Genomic DNA, 20,236 nt, shown 5'->3' on the forward strand with positions numbered 1-20,236 from the left:
GAGTAGGCAAAAAAAAAAAAAAAAAAAGACATCTGGAAGGAGACCTGGGAATCTATCAACTGACTTCTAAGGGGAATTATACGTCCATAGTCCTTTCCGGATTTTGGTCTATGGAACCAAATTACCTATTCACAAAACACGCAAATGAGCTGAAACCGTAAAATAAGCACATCAGTGAGACTTCACTTGGGCCGCTGTGAAGCCACCGAGGAAAATGTGACACACTGGAGACTACAGTGGTCTGTGCCAAAGCTGGTGCTTACACTGACCAAGGGGTAGCAGAAGTGAAAAGAAGGGCACTTAAGAATATCCAATCAACGGGGCTTTGTAACTGACTGGATAGAAAGGTGAGAGTTAGGTGTTGGGTTTCTAGAAAGAACAACTGGATGAACGGGGGTGAGCTACTGAACTGAGGGAGAGGCAGAATGGTTTCAGGTGTACATGCTGAGCTGGACACTCAGGTGAGATACCAAAGGCAAAGGTGGAGTAGACAAGTGGACGGGAGTATGGGGCTCAGTAGAGAGGTCTGGATTGGAAATGCAAATCTGGGAATACCTAAGTCAGGTCCCCTGGAAAAAGACTGAAATGGAGATTTGCAGTTTTGCATGCAGGAGGACCATGTCCATGGAGGAGATGGACAGCTCTGGAGCTGGGGGGCGGGGGGGGGTCCTTCATAGTTGTCCTGCTTTGGGACAGGGGGAGCAGTCCTTAGCAGCCCCCACGTTGACCAGCCACTGGACACAGGCTAATGACTGAGGGCAGAGAGGCTCTCTTAGGCGGAAGATAATTCCTGGAGACAAACTAATCTGAAAGCTGGCAGCCCCTTCTTCTCCACAAACTGGGGGAATGAGTGCCTCAAGCTGATAGCAAGGTTGGGATCTAGGCAGCATACCCTCGCATCCCAAAGCACCCAAAGAGATTGAATCTTTCACAACAGTGGGTTTCCCTGGGATTTTTGGTTTGTTTTTTTTGGGGGGGGGGTCATTTCTTGCTGCGGGCGCATTTCCAGTGGGCGCTGCCTTCTGTTGGGAGTCCTATGCCGATACGGAGGCATCCCTAGGGGGTGAATTCTCTTTGCTTCTTCTAGCACATGACAGGTTTCCACAGTTCTGGACCAATCTTTGTTCGTTGGCCCAAGGTTTCTATACCTGGCAGGTAGTGCAAAATCCAGCCCCACAACATCCCAAAGGCAGGGGCTGGTTTTTACAGTGGCACTGTGTTTTTCCCAGTGGCCTGAAATGGACAGCTCCTTGGCTCACTGGGCGGTGGGTAGCATTTTTCTAGTCCTCAGTCAGGGACAGTTCCTGGACTTGTGTAAGGAGTCCAGTCCCAGCTCCCTACGGTACACGAGGGGCCTGGAGCCTTGACTCCTCCCAACTGTATCAGTGCTCAGCCCAATCCCCTTCAGCTCAGGCTCATGGCCACGGCCATGTGACTTGGTTCCTGTGCCGTGTCTGGTTTCTGCTGCGTGCTCATGTGCCTTCTTCTAGGCTTGAGAACAGGGCCTGAGTCCCTGTTCCTCGTCACGGTGCTCGACCCAACGATACTGCAAGTTTCTCCTCCTTCCCAGAGGGAAGTCCTGAGCCTGGGCCTAGCCCCTCCCTGTCAGTGGGACGGCAGGGGTGAGGGGCCCTACGCAGAGGTGCCCCTTTTTGTTTCCTGCTCTGTACAGTCAAGAGGAGGAGGCAGGCCGGACAGGGGTGGCGTTCATGTCAGCATGGGAATGCTGCGGGGCCAAAGAGGTCCACGTTCTGGCAACTTGGCATCCCAGGCCGAGGCGTGAGCAGCAGGAAGACCTGTTGAACATTTATTCCCTATTTTTTTTTTTTTTAATTTCCTCTGAAATGAATACGAATGCACTATGGTCTTTACACTCGGCAGGAGCTAATCCCCACCCGCGGACGCTTTGGGGGAGCCTCGTTCCTCCTCACGGATGCAATCTGTCGACAAAGGCTTTGCTTCGGGCTCTTCTGAAAGGCCCACGGTGGATGGAGCGGCTCTCTCCTCGGAGCTCTATTATTACATTTATAACCCCAGTTTCTTAAAAAGAAAATAACTGAGGAGTTGCTTCTGGGAAACCCTGCCCTCTCTTCGAGGCCTGGCGGCTTTCTATGGCTTGTTTGGGCCCTTGAGGGCACCCACCGTTTTACGGGCGCCCCCCGAGGGGACGGTCACTCAAGCCTCAGCCCACCGCACACGCTCAGGAGGAAACGTGTACTTGTGTGGATGAAAGAACCAGGGGAGGAAGATGATCTTTTAATACATGAAACTGCTTAATAAGTATTATTCGCTAAGTAAAATCACATTGCCAGGGGTGCCTGGGTGGCTCAGTGGTTAAGCGTCTGCCTTCGGCTCAGGTCATGATCCCGGGGTCCTGGGATCGAGCCCCGCATCAGGCTCCCTGCTCGGCGGGAAGCCTGCTTCTCCCTCTCCCACTCCCCCTGCTTGTGTTAACCTCTCTCGCTGTGTCTCTCTCTGTCAAATAAATAAATAAAATCTTAAAAAAATAGATGAAAAAATTTATTTATTTAGTAATTCATTTGCAATGAATAATGAAAGGAACTGAAGAGATATTGGCTATGAGATCAAATAAACGCCTGATTGAAAGCATTCTCCTTGGGCACCTGGGTGGCTCAGTCGTTAAGCGTCTGCCTTCGGCTCAGGTCATGATCCCGGGGTCCTGGGATCGAGCCCCGCATCAGGCTTCCTGCTCGGTGGAAGCCTGCTTCTCCCTCTCCCACACCCCCTGCTTGTGTTCCCTCTCTCGCTGTGTCTCTGTCAAATAAATAAAATAAAATCTTTAAAAAAAATAAAAGAATAAAAAAAATAAAATCACATTGCCCTTGAATGTCTTGGGCCACATATCCGTTTTGTTAACAAAGGAAACTACGGGCTGAAATGTTTAATCCCTTCAAATAATGGCAACAAAAGTCTCAAGATTCATCCAGGGAGCGTTTTAGTAATTGGTGTGTGCATAGCCCTATAAGGAGGCTCTGTGGAGGCATTTTGTCACGTAAGTCTCCGGTATCTTCAAGCAGCCCCTTTTTTAAGGTACCCGATTTATTCTGTGGCTAGCTCAGTGGGATAAAAAATATCTTAGAATTGCTAATCCAGTTGAGATGATTTAAATTACTAAGGGCTGTGGAAGGCTATCTGTTAAATTATCTGTCCATGCCCTTTCACACATTTGTGCTTTTAAATCACACAGAGTATTTTCTCTGTACAGAATAAGGAACCCTCATTATAAAGCATTCCCAGCTCTCTCAGTGAATCATGTGGAATGAGAATCCATCTTAGAGTTAAAGTCATATATCTCCTCTACACTATCTGATGAAGCTTTCTGCTGGTTTCTTGGGTGGCCAATCACATGACAGATATATGACTTTGAGACAGGAACTGAAATAAAATTCCTATAATACCGTTAGGGGGAAGGGGGGATTGTCATTGTGGAGCGTTTCCGTCAATGACTTAATTTTCTTTAAACTTCCCTCCACCCTCACTCTGAGCTTGGAACTCAACGCAAAAGAGCTGCTTAGTCTATTTACTGAATCCATAATACTTTAAGCTCCTCTAGTTTTTCACATTTTCTTCCAAGGATTTCAGGTGCTAAATGATAACTCTGGGAGAGTTAATGGAATACTCTAATCAGCAATCTCAAGAGTGCTTTACACAGCTGGAGTCTAGGAAAGAGAAGGATTAAAAAGCAAAGCATCTGGTGCTTCCAGAAAGCACCCTTCTGATGACACTTCGGCACTCCGAGGACCAGATGGTACACTCTCAGATACCTATTGTCAGGTGGCTGTGGATGGCACATAAGACCCCCAAATCCTCCAGCCCGATCCTTAAGTCCATCTCGTCCATATAACAGCATCAAAAAGTGAAAGCAATGTTGCAAATGTAGGACTTCCACCTCAGAGATCGCATCAAGGGTAAGAAACGCACTCCCTAGTCACTTCCACGGTGGTTTCCATTTCTGACTCATAACTCAGTAAATGGCTGTTCCATCCTTCCGGTTCCTCAGACCAAAGCCCTAGAGTGATCCTTGACTTCTTTCTCTCTCACTCACCACCAAAGGTGTCAGCAAATGCTGTTGGCTTTACTTTCAAAATGCATCCAGAATCCAACCACGTCTCATCACCTCCACCGTGTCTACACTGGCCCAAACTACCATCATCTCTCCCCCTGGATTCCTGCAAGGGCCTGAACTGGATTCCCTGCTCCACCCTCAGGCCTTGCTCTCTGGTCTCCACTCAGTGGCCAGAGTCATCCTCTTACAATGGCAGCCAGAACATATCACCCTTCTGCTCGAAACTCTGCTGTAAGCGCCCTTCGCGAGGCCCACGCTGAGGAAAACACCAGGCTTCCGATGGGGGCCTTCTGGGCCCCACGAGCTCCTTGCTCATGCCCCACCTGACGTCTAAGTGAACTTCTCATCTCACTCCAAAACCCCATGCTGACCCCGGGGATACTCTCCCAACAGGCCGGGAACATCCCCATTGTGGGGCCTCCACCCTTTATACCTCGCCACGTGGAACACCCGTCTCCCAAACAACAAACATGTGGCTGATCCTTCCCCTCCTCAAATCTCATCCCCAAGGCCACATTCCCAGTGGGCCTACCCTGATCACTCTCAAAAACTGCAACTCCCGACTCCCGGCACGCCTCATCCCTTTTCTGTTTCCATCTCTCTACAAAACGTTACCACCTGACAAACCATGTATTTACTCGCTTCTTTATTCATGCATTAATCTGTCTCCCTCCACTAGAATGTAAGCTGCATGAGGGCAGGAATTCTCGGCTGCTGTAGTTGCAGAACCTACAAAGACACACGGCTCACTGCAGGCTTTCGATAAATATCTGAGCAATGAATGAATACATCCTTGGACAACTCAATGTCCATCAGAACTCTAGGCTTTGATAGGCTTATCCTGACATTTCTGGACACACACACCACAGTAACGTCTTCAGATCTGGAGCAAGTTTTGTTAGAGGAAACAGAAGACCTTACAGGATTTCAGACAGGCCTTGGGATCAATTCCATACTCCAGAAGGGTACGTCAAGGTTCAGGAGACGGGCCCACGTCAGCAGGTCGGGGGGCCGGATGCTGTTGTCTTTCCATACAGGGACTGCGGTCTAGTGTGAGGAGAGCAAGGGCCTGGAACCCTCGTGGGAAGACGGCAGGTACTGACCCCCTGTGCACATCTGTCTCCTAACACACACCGCACACTCGTGTCCCACACTGAGATCTGCTCCCATGAACAGACACTCCCTCAGACACGAGCATGACTGCAGTAAAGGACTTTCCGGTAGAAACTTGAGAAGCAAGATGAAGGTGCTGAATGTCCGAAGACTCATTTTTTGATTTGAGATTGGTTTGGGGTCAGGGTAAAGGAGAAAGGGAAAGTTGGTGGGAATATGCTTTTTTGAGAATTCTGTTTTTTCACAAAGAACGTAAGGACAACGTGGAAAAGAAATGTCTGATCGTTGGCATTTTCCTCAGGAGTAACATGAACATTTTTAATTTTTAGATTGTGTGTGTGTGTGTGTGTGTGTGAGAGAGAGAGAGAGAGAGAGAGAGAAAGTAAGTGGAAAAGGAAAAATAACACTTCTTTTTCAAAATGAAGTTTCCTCAAGAGATCTGTTCTCTCTGTGTCTTTTTCTATTACATAAACCCAAATCATTAGCTCCTCCCAATTATCCGTTGGCAGTTTGGTGCCAAGGGAAAAAAATGACATCACCGAAACCAGCGTTTCTCACTGAAACTCCTCAGCATGACCTCATTCTGTTCCAAATCCTGGAAATCACCTTCAAATATTGTCCCAAGAAATGATAAAACATAACTACACGTTTGAGTAAAAGTTGCTTCAAGTTTTGCACTCGCCTAGGTGGTAGATTATTTTTTTTAGAGATAACGATGGCCACGGTCGTGGAGATGGAAGAACGTGATGTGGTTCGTTTTAGACTAAGACATTTAGGGAGACAAATTCCGCAGTCAAAGGTCTACGATTTTTGCTAGTTTCTCCCTCCGAGGACTACGTAGGAGGGGGCACACCCAATTAACCAGAGGGCTTTTACTCCTAATGACAGAGCCTCGTGTTCTCATTCATTCCATTTTTGCCTGCAGTGTGCCTCTTGCAAGATCGTGCATCACTCAAGCACACGTGCTGTCCCTCGTGCTGCCCCAGTAACCCCACCAGGCGGCAAGCAGGGAACCAGACACACAGTAGGTGCTCAATGAACGCCAGCTGCCTTCACATTGCTGCCAGAGATCTTTTAAAACTCTGACAATGGTTGTGAAATCGTCAACGGGTGAAGAAAGGACGGGCCCGTGTTAAGTCGAGACGCCCTGTGAAAAAGCAAAGGACAACAGAGGGAAAAGAAACCGAGGGAACAGGCTCGTGCACATTTGCATCACGCATCAGAGCGAACCGTATTTCAGGAGTCTCAAGCAACACTCTTAAAACGTTAGCTTTCAAAAAGAGGTATTGTGAGAGGTGAATTCAGAGCTAAAATAAATTCTTACAGTTTTCATCCTGGGCAATGCATTGTAAGGGGATCCCAAAGAAAGACGTATAGCTGTCATTGTACCACACGAGAAGCTCGGTACCCCTGGGAATATCTATACAGGCTCGGTAGAATATATTCGACCTATTCAAAACAAAAGAAAACCCAGCTTAGTCAGAGGTACATTGTTATTGCCCCCGAAAAAAGTTCTGCACCCCCCTTATCATTCCCAGCAACCAATGAGAGCCTGCACCCCAGAGGGATAAACACCTTACAATTTATCTCTACAATGACCCTCCACAGAACATCGTGGCTGAAGAGACAGATACGGGGCCCAGGAGATAGCAGAGAGCCAGGGCTCCTTTAAAGAAAAAAAAAAAAATCCTATCTCACACTAATGAGAAAATTCTGTCTCTTGGCAAATTGCAGACACTGGCGTCTCACCCTCATATATAAATTAATACTATCGATTTCTGATGTGAAGGAAAAGCATGACGCGTATTCCCACGACTCGGCATTGGGAGTCCCCAGATTTGCAGTAAAATGAAGCAGCTTTGGGATCGAAGGACTGAGGGAAGTAAAAAGAAAAAAAAAAAACAAAAAAACTTCCCCGTTGCCTGTCTTCTAAAGTTTGATACGAGAGAAGAGAAAACCCCTCTTACGGGGAATGAGTGGAAATTCAATAATACAGGAGGCACACTTGACTCCGGCTGAAAGATTACCCTCTGAAATGATAGAGTGAACGCACCAAGAAATAAACATTTTTTATAACAGCTCCGGTGCTGGAAGGAAAAACCTACAGATTAAAAAAAAAAAAAAAAATGAGGAGACTGCGACCAGTTTCCTCCATGAAGAATGGCTACAAATATGAGCCTCAGGTTCAAGATAAAAGCGTTTAGGGTTGCTGGGCCTTAAATTTAGCCTTTCTGTAAGGAATCGGCTGTAGCAGGGCAATTTGTTCCTTGTATAACACTGCAGACATAAGGCGAATCCTTCCCCACATTTTTCATGGCAGTGAGATATGCCCTTGTCAACATATTTCGTCACCGCAAAGTGGCTCTTGGCAATAGGATCATAAAGATCAATAAAAAAGTGCAGATTCTCAATATTTTACTTGCAGCTGCAAAAATTTCATTTATCTTGTTATTTTCCTTCCTTGCTGCCATTCTGTCTCACGAGGGCACTGCTAGCTAAGCAGAATGTTTTTCCCAACATTCTATGAATATCTGACAAAAACTCCAGCCAGTCGTCCGGACCTCACTACCCTTCCTCCCTCCCGCAACTCTGAGAGCTGTGCATTTTATTAATTCTTTCCACTGCTACATAAAAAAATCAAAATTGGAGCCGAGCTATAAATCACTGGCATCTCCTAACTTGAGAAAAATTGAGTCGACTTTGTACCTCACCCTTGTAACATTTCATCTCTCGGTTTGGCTTCCCTTAATATAAACACAGCGCCCGGCAAATGAATGTGCTAAAACCAAATGACACACTTTGCCGCTGAAAGAGCAGAACTGTTTTCGAGCAATGGGTGGTCTTCTGAGGCACAGAGTAGGCCGAGAGGAGGAAAAAAAGAAGGAAAAAAAAAAAAGTGTAAGCGTACACCGTTCCTTACAAGCGGGCAGAGCTTCCAAAACTCGCAGAAATCTCTGCATGTTGAAGCACATCAAAGGGATTTTTCCCTTTTCAGATAATATTTCCTTTGCTGACATGTATTTAGTATTGTGGTTGGATGACTCATAAAGATAGCTTCATGGCGTCCCAACGCAGTTGAAGCAGAACACATGCCAACAAACATTATTGTCAGCCTCAAAATAAAAACAAAACGTTCAGCTAAGGGTCAATCAATCAAGGGCGCTTTGAAGAAAATTCCATTTAGATATTACAAATCATAACAGAATGAATCTAAACCAGCTGACTCTTCGTGAAGAGGACATTCATGTACAATAAAAATGAGGCTGGCTCTTCAGGGTCCAACTTTTCTATTTTCTTACTCTTGGACGTGGTCACTGGTAATAGATGCCAGTTTTTCTAAATTGTGTTTTTGTAGTTCATTTTAGAGAGATCCGAAGTAATCAAAAACAGATCGGCGGAGAGATCTGGAAGTTTAAGTGCCGGCATGAAAGGGGAGCTGTAAAATCCACTCACGGTTGACAGATAGGTGACTGACTTACTGACTTGCCCACCTTCCCCTTAGGGGCGTCTTGCTTCCCCCAATTCAGAGTTTGCCTCAAGAGCTCCCCGGGTGCTCATGACAGAGCCAGCCAAACGATCTCTCGCCGAGTGGACGAGCACAATGTTTACTAATTTTCTAGCTCCGAGTTTCCTAAAAGCTTTACGACAGAAATGTGGCTGCTATAAAGGTGAGTAGAGCCTGCACATGGCAGCGTATCCAGACACTGGCATGCACCGAAACCATTATTTAAGAAAATATAACTGCACAAGAAACCAAGGCTGCCCAAATAGGTTCCTTTTGAACTGGAGACCTTCAGAGAGGCAGCCAGATTTGTGCAGCCTTCAACCTATAGGGGGGAGAAAGCCCTTTCTTTTCTTTTTCTTTTTTTTTTTTTCCTTTACAAGGCTTCATGTTTAAAAACTAAAAAAAGAAAAAAGCAAGTAAGGAAATAAACAGCCATAGGCAGGACTCCAAGTTGCCGAGGACAGGGCCTTCTGCTTTGATGTGTCTGTGGTGCCTACTAAAGCTAAACAGTTGCTTCTGATTCTAAAGGGAACACGGCTGTTTATAACTGAGGTCATATATTTATACGGCACATGTTTTCGAGGGATTCTGAGAAAAGGGCTTTTTTTTTTTTTTTTGCCTCTGTGATCTGTTTTCGTGCTCTCGTCTCCACTCCAGCCTTCTTTAGCACCAAGTGGAAATGCCTGACCAACAGGTGCACTGAGCGGAGGCGGGGATCCCCCCTCCTCCGCCCCGCCCACGGGATTTTGGGAACCGAGGGAGGCCCCGCCTCCTCTTTGCTACCCTTTTGGCTTTGTGCAACCTTCGCAGGGAACAGGGGGGGTTTCTCCGTGCTCTGGGGCTGCTTCATCACCTGAAACACAGTCTGAACAGTCGAAGAGCCAAAGCCAAACGCTCTGGCAACTTGCGAGGGAGCGAGGGAGCGAGGGAGCGGGAGAGGTGATTTGGGCTCAGCTGCTGCTGCTGAGCCCAACAGTTTGAGAAGAGCAGCCTGGGGCGGGGTGGGAGTTAGTGCTTGGTTTCCCACGCCTTTGTACGAAGGACAGTTTCCTGAGGCAGCAAGCCTGCAGAGGATGGGCTGCAAGGGATCCGAGGCTGAATCTCCACGCTCCTATTTCTGTGCGAGTACACATCTGCTGGGGGGGGGGCCGGAAAGCACCCCACACCAGTGGGGTTTCCAGGCTCACCCAGGCAGTGGTAGATGTTCCGGCAGTGATATGGAAGGAGCTTGACCGTGTGCACCCAAGGGAAAGAGGCCTTCCATGAGCATCTTTATTCTGGAATTCTCACGACATTACTGTTGCAAGAACTAAGGAGATCCCAGAAACCCAGTAAAAGAAATTCCTGCCCGTTCCCACAGGGTTCTGCAGGACTCTCTGCAGGATTTTTCACAACTAGCAGCAAGCCTGAATTTTGTAAATGCAAGCCGAAGGGCTTCAGCTCCATAGGGGGTAAATCAAGATATACTTTACCTGTACTGAACTACTGTTAGATTCTGCTCTCCGCAGTGCCTTGCACACCGGATATACCTCATCCAGCTCGACTTACTAGGTTCCCCACCATCAATAAAGTGCTGTAGTGTCCCATCTTGGTCATATATCTAGAGAAGAGGTCAGAAGGTCAAGTAGTTAGAACGAATCATCAGCAATCATTTTTCCCTGCTTCCCTTGGTGTCTTCATGTGTCGGCTGCAGAAACGTATGGCCTGTAGGTTTGCGGGGGGCTTACTGATGCCTGTGGAAACGCAACTGGAATGACAGGAAAATATTTTTTGGTGATGCAAGTCGATCATGTTTTTCTTATCAAGCCAATCTTCCCTGTATTCAACATATTTCTGGTATCTCAAAGATGTGAGGGACTATGTTTCCCAAAGGATATTTAAACCTATTTTGACAGGCTACTCTTAAATAATGAGCTGCTGGATAAACAAAGCAAGCTGAAGGGAGAGGCCACACTGACATGGCTGGAACATCCACACCAGAGGCCCCCCCCCACCAGGCTCAAACACGTAACTGTTCGAAGGCCTTCGGGAAGCAGTAACCATGGGTTGGACAAGCTCGGTGATACCCAGCAGAGGGCAGGTGGAGCATTATGGAAATGCACAGAACTGGTAAAAAAAAAAACAAAAACAAAAAACAAAATTTGGATGAAATAAATGGACTCTCACGTCGCAGAGGATGTGGGACTTCAGCTGTCAGGACCTGAAACTATAAGGAGGACCATCAAAAAAGAGAGACCCTCAAAAAGAGAAAGAAAAAAAATTAACTGCTTCCTATGGATTTTCAATGTCTTAACTGAGGTGGGTCTAACAATGACTGCTTTAAGTCATCTTATGCAAATTTTCTTTCAAGATCATATTCAAGGAAATGAAATCCGCTTCAAACCAGGCAAAGAGCATGGGACAAAAAGTCTCACGCATAACATCAGTCCAGCACACCCAGAGTCAGCCCTGACGAGTGAGGTAATAGGCTCCCACTTCCAGAAACCAGGTGAGCCCTGGGCACCTTGGTGGATGTGGTATCTCTGTTAAGCAGCTTCAGAAGGGACTCCCAGCCCTGGGGCATCCAGGAAGCAAGGGGTGGGGTTCTCAGAAGGACCACAGTAGGGCTGGTCCTTTCCAAATAAAATCAGCGAGAGGATCCTTGTAACTGCTGAGGTTTTCCCCAGAGCATCCTGACAAATTATGTCTCTTACCCTCTGATCAGCCTTTCCAGTCTCTTCCAAACGGACAAGGAGAGTACGTCCTACAGAGAGACTCACTGGTTACATTAGACCCTAAAATTAGTATCGTCATTCATATTAATTTAGCTCAGTATTTCTGTTCTGGGGACCAGAGGGCTTAGTGATGACAGTTTCTTTTATTATCTCCAGTCATTTTAAACAGCTGACTTTTTTTTTTCTTGCTTTTCTTCAACTCATTTGTCTCCACTCCCAACCTTTCCACTAACCCCCTGCCCCCAAATAAAAGAAAGACATCAATCTAATGAAGGCAATTGCTGGAGAAGCTTTGACTGGGTAGCCTGCGAGCGTGATCACAGCTGATAATCAAGGTCGCCTGAGAAGAATAAAGACATTCCTGGATTATATTATATTTAAGATTAATGACTTCTTTAAATTCCTAGTTTGAGGATCATGGCAGAGAACAGAATCATTTCACGTGGTGGACACATCTGCTACCTGAGCAAACAAATGACAGGCTTTGCCTTTAGGTTAGATCACACTGTAGTGACTCTGTTGTTCTTACTGTTGGTGTGTCCTTTTTAGGAAGCTCAAAGATTCAAAGTCTCAACCCCGAGTCTGCTGTTGACAGCCCATGCGACACTGAACAAAAGCCATCAGTTTCTCAGACACCAATGTTTATCTAAAATGGAGCCAAAAATGTTGATGACCCAGCCCTCTGCCCTATCCTTCCCCGATGAACAGACTTTCCTTGAGAGCTGTTGGTGAAAATAATTACGAAGCATTTTGAGAAATACCATTCTCCTTTGTGCTTCTAGCCAATGTCATCAACAGCACGTGAAACTCCCCAACATTTGGGGCACCCGGGTGGCTCAGTCAGTTAAGCGTCTGCCTTTGGCTCAGGTCATGATCCCAGGGTCCTGGGATCGAGCCCCCGTGTCAGGCTCCCTGCTCATGGGGAGCCTGCTCCTCCCTCTCCCTGCTCTTGCATGTGCGCATTCTCTCTCTCTCTCCCTCCATCTCAAATAAGTAAATAAAATATAAAAAAAAAAAACAAAAAAAACTTCTCTAACCTTTACCTGTAGTGGGTTGCTACCTTGAATGATGGCTCATCTGAACACCATGTCTAGCCAGTCTTGAAAATGAGTATAAAGGGGCTTCTTCCTACACTCCTCAAGCTGCGTAGACTGTAAATATAGGAATCCTACCACTTTTGCCTGCCCCCTACCTGCCTTGAGGAGAGCAGGTGACTATTTGTCAGGCTTTTTCCAAGCATCACACAGCGTAGCCCAGGGCATGAGGCCTCCCTGACTTTACACTATTTCAACAGAACCGGGACGAAAATCTCAGGCACCTTCTTAGATCCCATAGCTGCGCACCCAATCAGGGTCGAGGAAACTCACTGGACCTTGATGTGGTTTTCTCCCTCGGCCCCCAGCGCCTGGCCATCACCAAATCCAGGTAAATTTGCCTCCTAAATGTTTTTCCAGTGAATCCATCTCGCCCCATCCACTGTCACCATCCCAGCCGGGGTCGGCTTCCTTGTGCACCTGCGGGCCTTCATCCAGCTCCCCACTGACCTCCCTGCACCTTCCCCAGGCCCCTCCAACCTAGTCTCTATACCACAGCCAGACTGATCTTTCAAAACACAAATCTGATTACATCCATCTCACCCAAGTCCCCCCTCAAATAAAAGCTTCATAAATGTCATAAAATGTCAAGTCACAATAATAATAATAAAAGTGGGAAAACCAGGATGCCCAAATGTAAGCCTAAACAGGAACTAAGGATGATCTCCCCAGAAAAGCTCTAGGGACTCGTTTGGGCCCTATCATTATTCTCCATCATCAGTTCAACTTTGTTTCCATTTAAGAGTTCAGTGTATTGAAAAAGGGGGTATGTGGGTACGCCTGGGTGGCTCAGTCAGTTAAGCATCCGACTACTGATTTCAGCTCAGGTCATGATCTCAGGGTTGTGAGATCGAGTGTTACATCAGGCTCCACGCTGAGCATGGAGCCTGCTTAAGATTCTCTCTCTCCCTCTCCCTCAGCTCCTCCCCGCCTCTCTCCTGCTCTAAAAAAATAAAATAAAATAAAAAATAAAAAGGGGGTATGTGTAAAATTCTTTGTGTAACTGAACTATACAAGGGCACTAGTGCCTGTATAAGGGAAGAAATGCTTCAACAAGTTTCAGGTGAGAGCAACAATTTCAAGTTCAGGAAAGTGTTTTTGGAGGTTGTGTTAACAGCTACATTTGTGTGACACTAAAATGAAATTTTAAGTTAGATACCTAGGAGGTCTAAAAAAAAACTCAAGGAATTTAAGGAGATGAATTAATGCTGACACCAACATTCATTTTGTTTTCATTTCCTTTCAAAAGATTTGAAATAAGCAGAAAAACACCAAAACCCGTGCACAAGGTGCTGAGACAATCCTCTCAGAATCTATGAAAATGTCAAAGAGGTCAGAAATTTCATTCATTCAAATAATGACGATGAAGGTAAGAGAGTGGAATTTATACTAAGGGAAAGATTCATTCTGGAAGAACACTTGAATAAAGCATAGTTTTGCTTCAGACTTTGTACTCTGTCCTGAATGAGCATGAAACAACCAAAGTTTTAGTATTTGCTCTATTCTTTCTAAAGCAGCCAAAAAAAAAGACCCGGTGAAAGTGTGGGAAATACACGTAAAGAAACACACAGGATACTTGGTGGGAAAAAGGTAAAATTTTGCAGTAGAAAACTCTCAAAACCATAGCAGCATATCTGGCACATTGGTTTTAGGAAGGTAGCTCCAAAAAAAAGGAAAGGAAAGGAAAGGAGAAAGGAAAGGAAAAAGGAAAGGAAAGGAAAAAGGAAAGGAAAGGAAAGGAAAAAGGAAAAGAAAGGAAAGGAAAAAGGAAAGGAAAGGAAAGGAAAAAGGAAAGGAAAAAGGAAAGGAAAGGAAAGGAAAAAGGAAAGGAAAGGAAAAAGGAAAGGAAAGGAAAGGAAAGGAAAGGAAAGGAAAGGAAAAAGGAAAGGAAAGGAAAGGAAAAAGGAAAGGAAAAAGGAAAGGAAGAAAGAAGGAAGGAAAAGGGAGGAAAGCAAGCAAGCTCCAGCTTTGCTGAAAAGGAGTATAAGAAAGCACAGTCACGTTGGAAAACACTTTGGAGACATCAAAATGAAGCTGATGATGCATAAATCCTAGGACTCAGCAATATCACTTCTAGGAAATTTTTCCACTGAAACCCCCCTATGTGTGCCCAAGGAGACAAGTCCAAGGGCATTCACTGGAGCATTGTTTGTAATAGTAAATAATGAGAAATAATGGAACTATCCGGCATCATAAGAATAAATAAATTGTGCTTTAATTATCCAATACAATAGTATAAGACACTTAAAGAAAATGAACTAGATCTGTTTGTTTTCAGATCCGGTTGATTTGTTGATACTGATAAACTTCAAGAACAGAGAGCAGTGGATTAAGAAAAAGAGGGTGCAGACTGATACATATGATACCATTTGTTAACATTTCAATATATAAAAAATAACAATAGTGTATTTTATAATAGTGTATATTGCAATATATATGTAACTAACTATACATACAGTAAAATTCTGAAGACACTGAAAAGGTTCCTGATAACTTTATGAGAGCTCTGACCTTGGGAAAAAAGGAATGGGAGCAAAATAAAGGGAATTTATCTGAAGCTTTATCTATAAAGCTTTGTTTTTCTTAAAAAAAAAATCTGAAGCAAATACAGCAAAATCTTAACACTTACTCACTTTTTTGCTGGCCTGTATATTGACACTTACACCTTATACTTTGTGCTTCTCAGATTGTTTTTTCAAAAAATCAAAGAGAAAAATAAATTAAATCCTAGGCATTTATTTCTTTGTAGTTTGGTCTTTGCATGTGTTGTTAAAATAGAGAAGCACACTATCTTACCCAAGGTTAAAAACTCTGTGTTATCCTCCTAGGAAAATATTTGTAATATGTATCACTACTTTATCAGCCACTGATTTCTTTTGTGATGTTGTTGTTGCTGTTTTAAAACCACTGTTTTTGGTCTGTACTTTCTCTTTTCTCTTTTATCAATGGGACTGGAGAGATAAGGGGGAAAGCTAATTCTTACCTTTTTAAGGGGATTTTTGCAGTTTTCAATCCAATAATATTTATTAGGACACCACACATGTGGTTCAAATAATGATCACACATTCTTGCTTATTACGGATGGTACATGGCATTAACTGAAAACCACCATGGGAAAGCCGTACACTTATCACAATCCTGGATATCAGGGAGCACCACTTTCTCCTATGACCTTACTTTCCTAGAACATGAATCTATTTTAAATGAGAACAGGATGAGTAAAGAATACAACCGTATTGTGTTATAAACACTAATCCTAAGTGGCTGGTCCGTGGCTTTATCATTTATAAATGCTGCCAATTTATGTTAATGATAATAATCACAGGAACTATGTAAGCCAGCAACTAAGTGGGGCTCATTTTCACATATAGCAAGAAAACCATCTTCTGAATGATAGTAATTTGCATATATTGGCAGCTCTGAGCACTCTCTTTCTCCGAAGCTAGATCTGCAAACCAGGGGCTCTCAGGTTGAACTCAGGCAACTGACCAACTTTGTTTTTCCTCTACAATGTTTTAAAAATTTGGAAATTGTACCTCATTTATAATTGTTCTCAAAAAAAAAAAAAAGTCAAAAGGTGAGTCCCCAATCTCTGGCAATAATCCAATGGAGCAGAGAAAAGGTCACCGCCTTTAGATCAGCCATGTGCTTTTCCAGTTCTCCACAGTCTCTACTCCGCCCTATTGTCTTCCAGGCTCCCTACTTCCTTAATTTACTTACCTGCTTGGCCTCATTAAGCATTTAAGTTTGTAATCCCAGCCATAAGGGAATTATTGCTACCGCTATAACTCAGTCTGTGATAGCTGGGGGCGCTTTCAAGGAAAACCATGTGAACTGATAATGTGGAAACACTGCAAACATTCATTCCTCCTGGGCTGCCCAGAAGCCACCATCTGGCTGAGATCCAAGCTTTCTGTGCTGCAGTTTTCCAAGGAGTCAGAGAGCAGAGTTTATTTCCTTCATTTTTTACCAGCAGAGGCTTTCAATGATCTTTTTAAGCAAAGGATCCCCTTTAATGCAAAGAAGTTGACAAAATATTCCACTATAAAAACAGATAAAAAGCAAGTCCACCAGAAAGCACCCAGCCAGCTCACCTCACCTCACCCTTCCTCTTGGAGGTGGCTGCTGGGACATCACCAAGGGCTGGCCATGAACTGGGGGACCCTGTTTGAAAATCCACAGGCCTCCGTGAAGATTTCAGTCACCCATTCTTCTGCTAGAATGCTGAGTCCCTTGGCTATATTTGGAGCCCAGGAAAATCAGATTTGGAAGGGACCTCAGAGACCATCGGTTCCAACCAGATCGGTTTGTCCATAAGGAAATGGGGGCTCCAAAAGTTGGTGACTTAGACAAAGAGAGACTACGAGTCAGTGGCAGCCTGGAGTCTCATTGCCAGGCCCCCTCCCACCCGCCATCCCCCTGCCTCCCCACTGGGAGTGTGCTGAGGCCTGGCTACACACAAAAGGAACTTGCCTTAGAGCTTAAACACTAATCTGTTCCCTTCCAGAACATGGGTCCTTGAATTTCGGCATGGAAAGAAAAAAGAAAAGATCCAAGGGTTTTATATGAAAAGGATTCGCCGATTTGCAGCGAGCAGGGAGACATCGCTGGCCCCCTCTCCTTCATTGCCACACCTTGGCCTGTCCCTGTGCTGAGGCCCTGGACACCAGCATTCGGTAGCGAGCTGAAATACCTGCTGCCTTCGGTTTTCGCTGGGCAGCTCACGTGAGGGAGCCAATTTCAGGCCCAAACATCTAACACAGGGCCTGGCACACAGGAGGACCTCAAAACACACGGGAGTGAATTGAAATGAATCCTCACAATAATTAAAACTCCATTCTAAGCACTATCCACCAGGGTTTTTATTTTTTATTATTATTTTTTTTAATGGAAACATTTTTTTTTTAGCTTTTATTTATTTATTTGAGAGAGAGAGAGAGAGAGTGTGTATGCGAGAGAGCATGAACAGGGGAGCGGGAGAAGCAGACTCCCCGCTGAGTCGAGTTCGATCCCAGGACCCTGGGATCATGACCTGAGCCAAGGGCAGATGCTTAACCGACTGAGCCACCCAGGCGCCCCTCAATCCGGGCTTGTAAAAGAAAATATGACATCCTCCTTGAATCTTACTTCTTTCAACTGTATGAAATGCAAAGATGAATTTCACGTGATGATTAAAATGTAATAAACAATTCCCACAGCAAAGGGCCAAGAAATGGTCTTGGGGAGTTTTCTGGTTTAGACCTGAAAACCCAGCACCGTTTGAAGTCCTTCTACAGCAGCTGGAGGAGTCAAGAGCCAGGGAAGAACAGAAACCAAGATGGTTTCTCCTACGTCCTCTACCTCTTCTCCACAGCGTCTCCATACGGTCCGCATCTTTTTGGAAAATTCAGAAAAGCAGGGTCTCGACAATCAAGTGTATTAGGAATTCAGTTGAAAAAATATGCCATTTGCCAAGATGGATAATCATGTTTCACTGTGGGATTCCTCGGTGTCAGGAGGGAGAGGGTGCAGATATTTTGTGGCCCATGGCGAGCTACAAAGCTATCGCCTCAAGAGAGTCATTCTTGACTGTTCTGAACTGGGAACACTTAAAAACCAGCATACCTCTGGTGCTAAATAAAAGCTTTCACTTTTGGGGCGCCTGGGTGGCTCAGTCGTTAAGCGTCTGCCTTCGGCTCAGGTCATGATCCCAGGGTCCCAGGATCGAGTCCCACATCGGGCTCCCTGCTCGGCAGGAAGCCTGCTTCTCCCTCTCCCACTCCCCCTGCTTGTGTTCCTGCTCTCACTATCTCTCTCTCTGTCAAATAAATAAATAAAATCTTTAAAAAAAATAAAAAATAAAAAATAAAAAAATAAAAGCTTTCACTTTTAACAGTACGGTTGTTCAGGAGATTTCCTTACGTAGTACCAACGAAAACACGCCACGGAACCACTCCAGTCAGGGGCACCTACGGAGGGCATGTGGGTGTCAGCTCCAAAGCGTGGCTCCACCTTGGGTGGCCAAGGAACTCTGGACAGTCACTGATCTTCTAGAAGAAGCTGAGATCTTCTTTGAAAAAGTGATGCTAATGATAATCCCTACATCAAAGGGCTAATATAAAAATCAAATGGGCTGGTATATGTGAAGTTCTGAAATCAGAGCTGGGCACACAGTAAAAGTCCAAAGAACATTAGCTACCCTGAGGCCATCACCATAATCAGATAGGAAACATCAGCCCAAACATAACCAACCAACCTCCTGGGGGACGCTCGCCACAGGGTTCTAGGTGTAATCTAAGCAAACTCATTACTACTAAGGTTACCAGACTGCAAGCTCACTGAGAGCAGGACGACACTGTAACCACTTTGTAAACTGACCCACAGGCACCTTACGCAAGCCTTTGTACAGACCAGGAAATCAACTCTGGTTGAAAAGAGAAAAAGAGAAAAGAAAAGGATGCGAAGTGACACAAGCGAGATGTACGAGTAAAACAATCATTTTGTTGGTGTTTTTATCCCCCAGATGAGCCTATTATAGGAGAAAACAAAATATTTTAAAACGCTGCATGGATGTGAACACCATCTAGAAAACAGTGAGGAAGATCCTACATTTCCCACTTCCGAAACTCACTCAGTCTTCGGTTTCAGGCAGTGTTATAAAAATGTCGTCCAACGGGCACCTGGGTGGCAACAGTCGGTGGTTAAGCCTCTGCCTTTGGCTCAGGTCATGATCCCAGGGTCCTGGGATCGAGCCCCACGTCGGGCTCCCTGCTCAGCGGGGAGTCTGCTTCTCCCTCTCCCTCTGCCCCTCCCCCCTTCTCGTGTGCACACAGGCTCTCTCTCTCAAATAAATAAATAAAATCTCTTTAAAAAAATGTCATCCAAAAGACAGGTACCCACCACACCTGTAAGAACATACCTGGGGCATATTTATAAGGAACAGGCAGTCATTACATGCGTTTTAATTAACTGTGGCTTCAGGACCCCAAAAGCCCTTCAGTGAACATCGCTACCATGTTGCATTGCTTGACCTCTGAAGTCAGTGACATTATTTGGCCAGAGGAGGCCTCGACTTAGAGTGCCTCACGTCTCTATGAACACTGAACGTGTTCAAGGTAGGTGAGCTGTTGGAGCGCTCAGATGTACTGGCTGAGGAGGAGGGGACATCTGTGGATGGTCGCCTGGAGCATTCCATCGCCTGGGAGCACTGTCAGCCAGGGAGCACCCCGCCTCCCAGTCTAGAGAGGAAGACAGCAAGAACCACGCCACGGTGGTCTCCTAACCTCCTTGCTCATGAACTTTCAAATCAAGTGAAATCAGAGCTTGGGAAAAGAGGCCACGGAGCAGTATTTTAAAACTGAGGAGAGCATCTGCCTCCACCTTAACACAGGAAGGAACAGCCGCGAACAACTAGGTCACATGCTTTCACAAGCTCACTGGATCCTCATGACTGACCTGTAAGGTAGGCTAGAATGTTACTCTGTTGTACAGACAAAAACCTTGGGCTAAAAAGGGTTAAATGACTTGCCCGAAGTCACAGGGTTGATACGTGAGAGACAAGGACAACCCCCACCTCCATCGTAGGCCACCTTGTTATTGCTTTTTTCATCATACCCCATTTGTCCTATCAGGGAGAAATGCAGAGCTTTTTCTTTAAAAGCATCTGAAATTCTCCAAGCGAGGGTCATAAAAATGTTCATAATGATTAATAACGTCATGCATGAAACAAACTCCTATGTTCAGA

At 45.3% G+C, this 20,236-nt stretch overlaps 1 protein-coding gene across 1 annotated transcript in view; it reads right to left on the minus strand.

The window, feature by feature from the left end:
* Positions 1–20,236, minus strand: part of PRDM6 (PR/SET domain 6) — a 99,955-nt gene that overhangs the window by 22,698 nt on the left and 57,021 nt on the right. Inside the window, exons 4-5 of the mRNA XM_081827165.1 lie at positions 10,178–10,305; positions 6,525–6,649 (exon numbers count right to left, since the gene is read on the minus strand). Coding sequence (XP_081683291.1) covers positions 6,525–6,649; positions 10,178–10,305 — 253 coding nt within the window. The remainder of the gene's footprint in view (positions 1–6,524; positions 6,650–10,177; positions 10,306–20,236) is intronic.

The sequence above is a fragment of the Leptonychotes weddellii genome, chromosome 7, assembly GCF_054177405.1.
Source record: "Leptonychotes weddellii isolate Sample4059 chromosome 7, ASM5417740v2, whole genome shotgun sequence".
Classification (NCBI taxonomy): domain Eukaryota; kingdom Metazoa; phylum Chordata; class Mammalia; order Carnivora; family Phocidae; genus Leptonychotes; species Leptonychotes weddellii.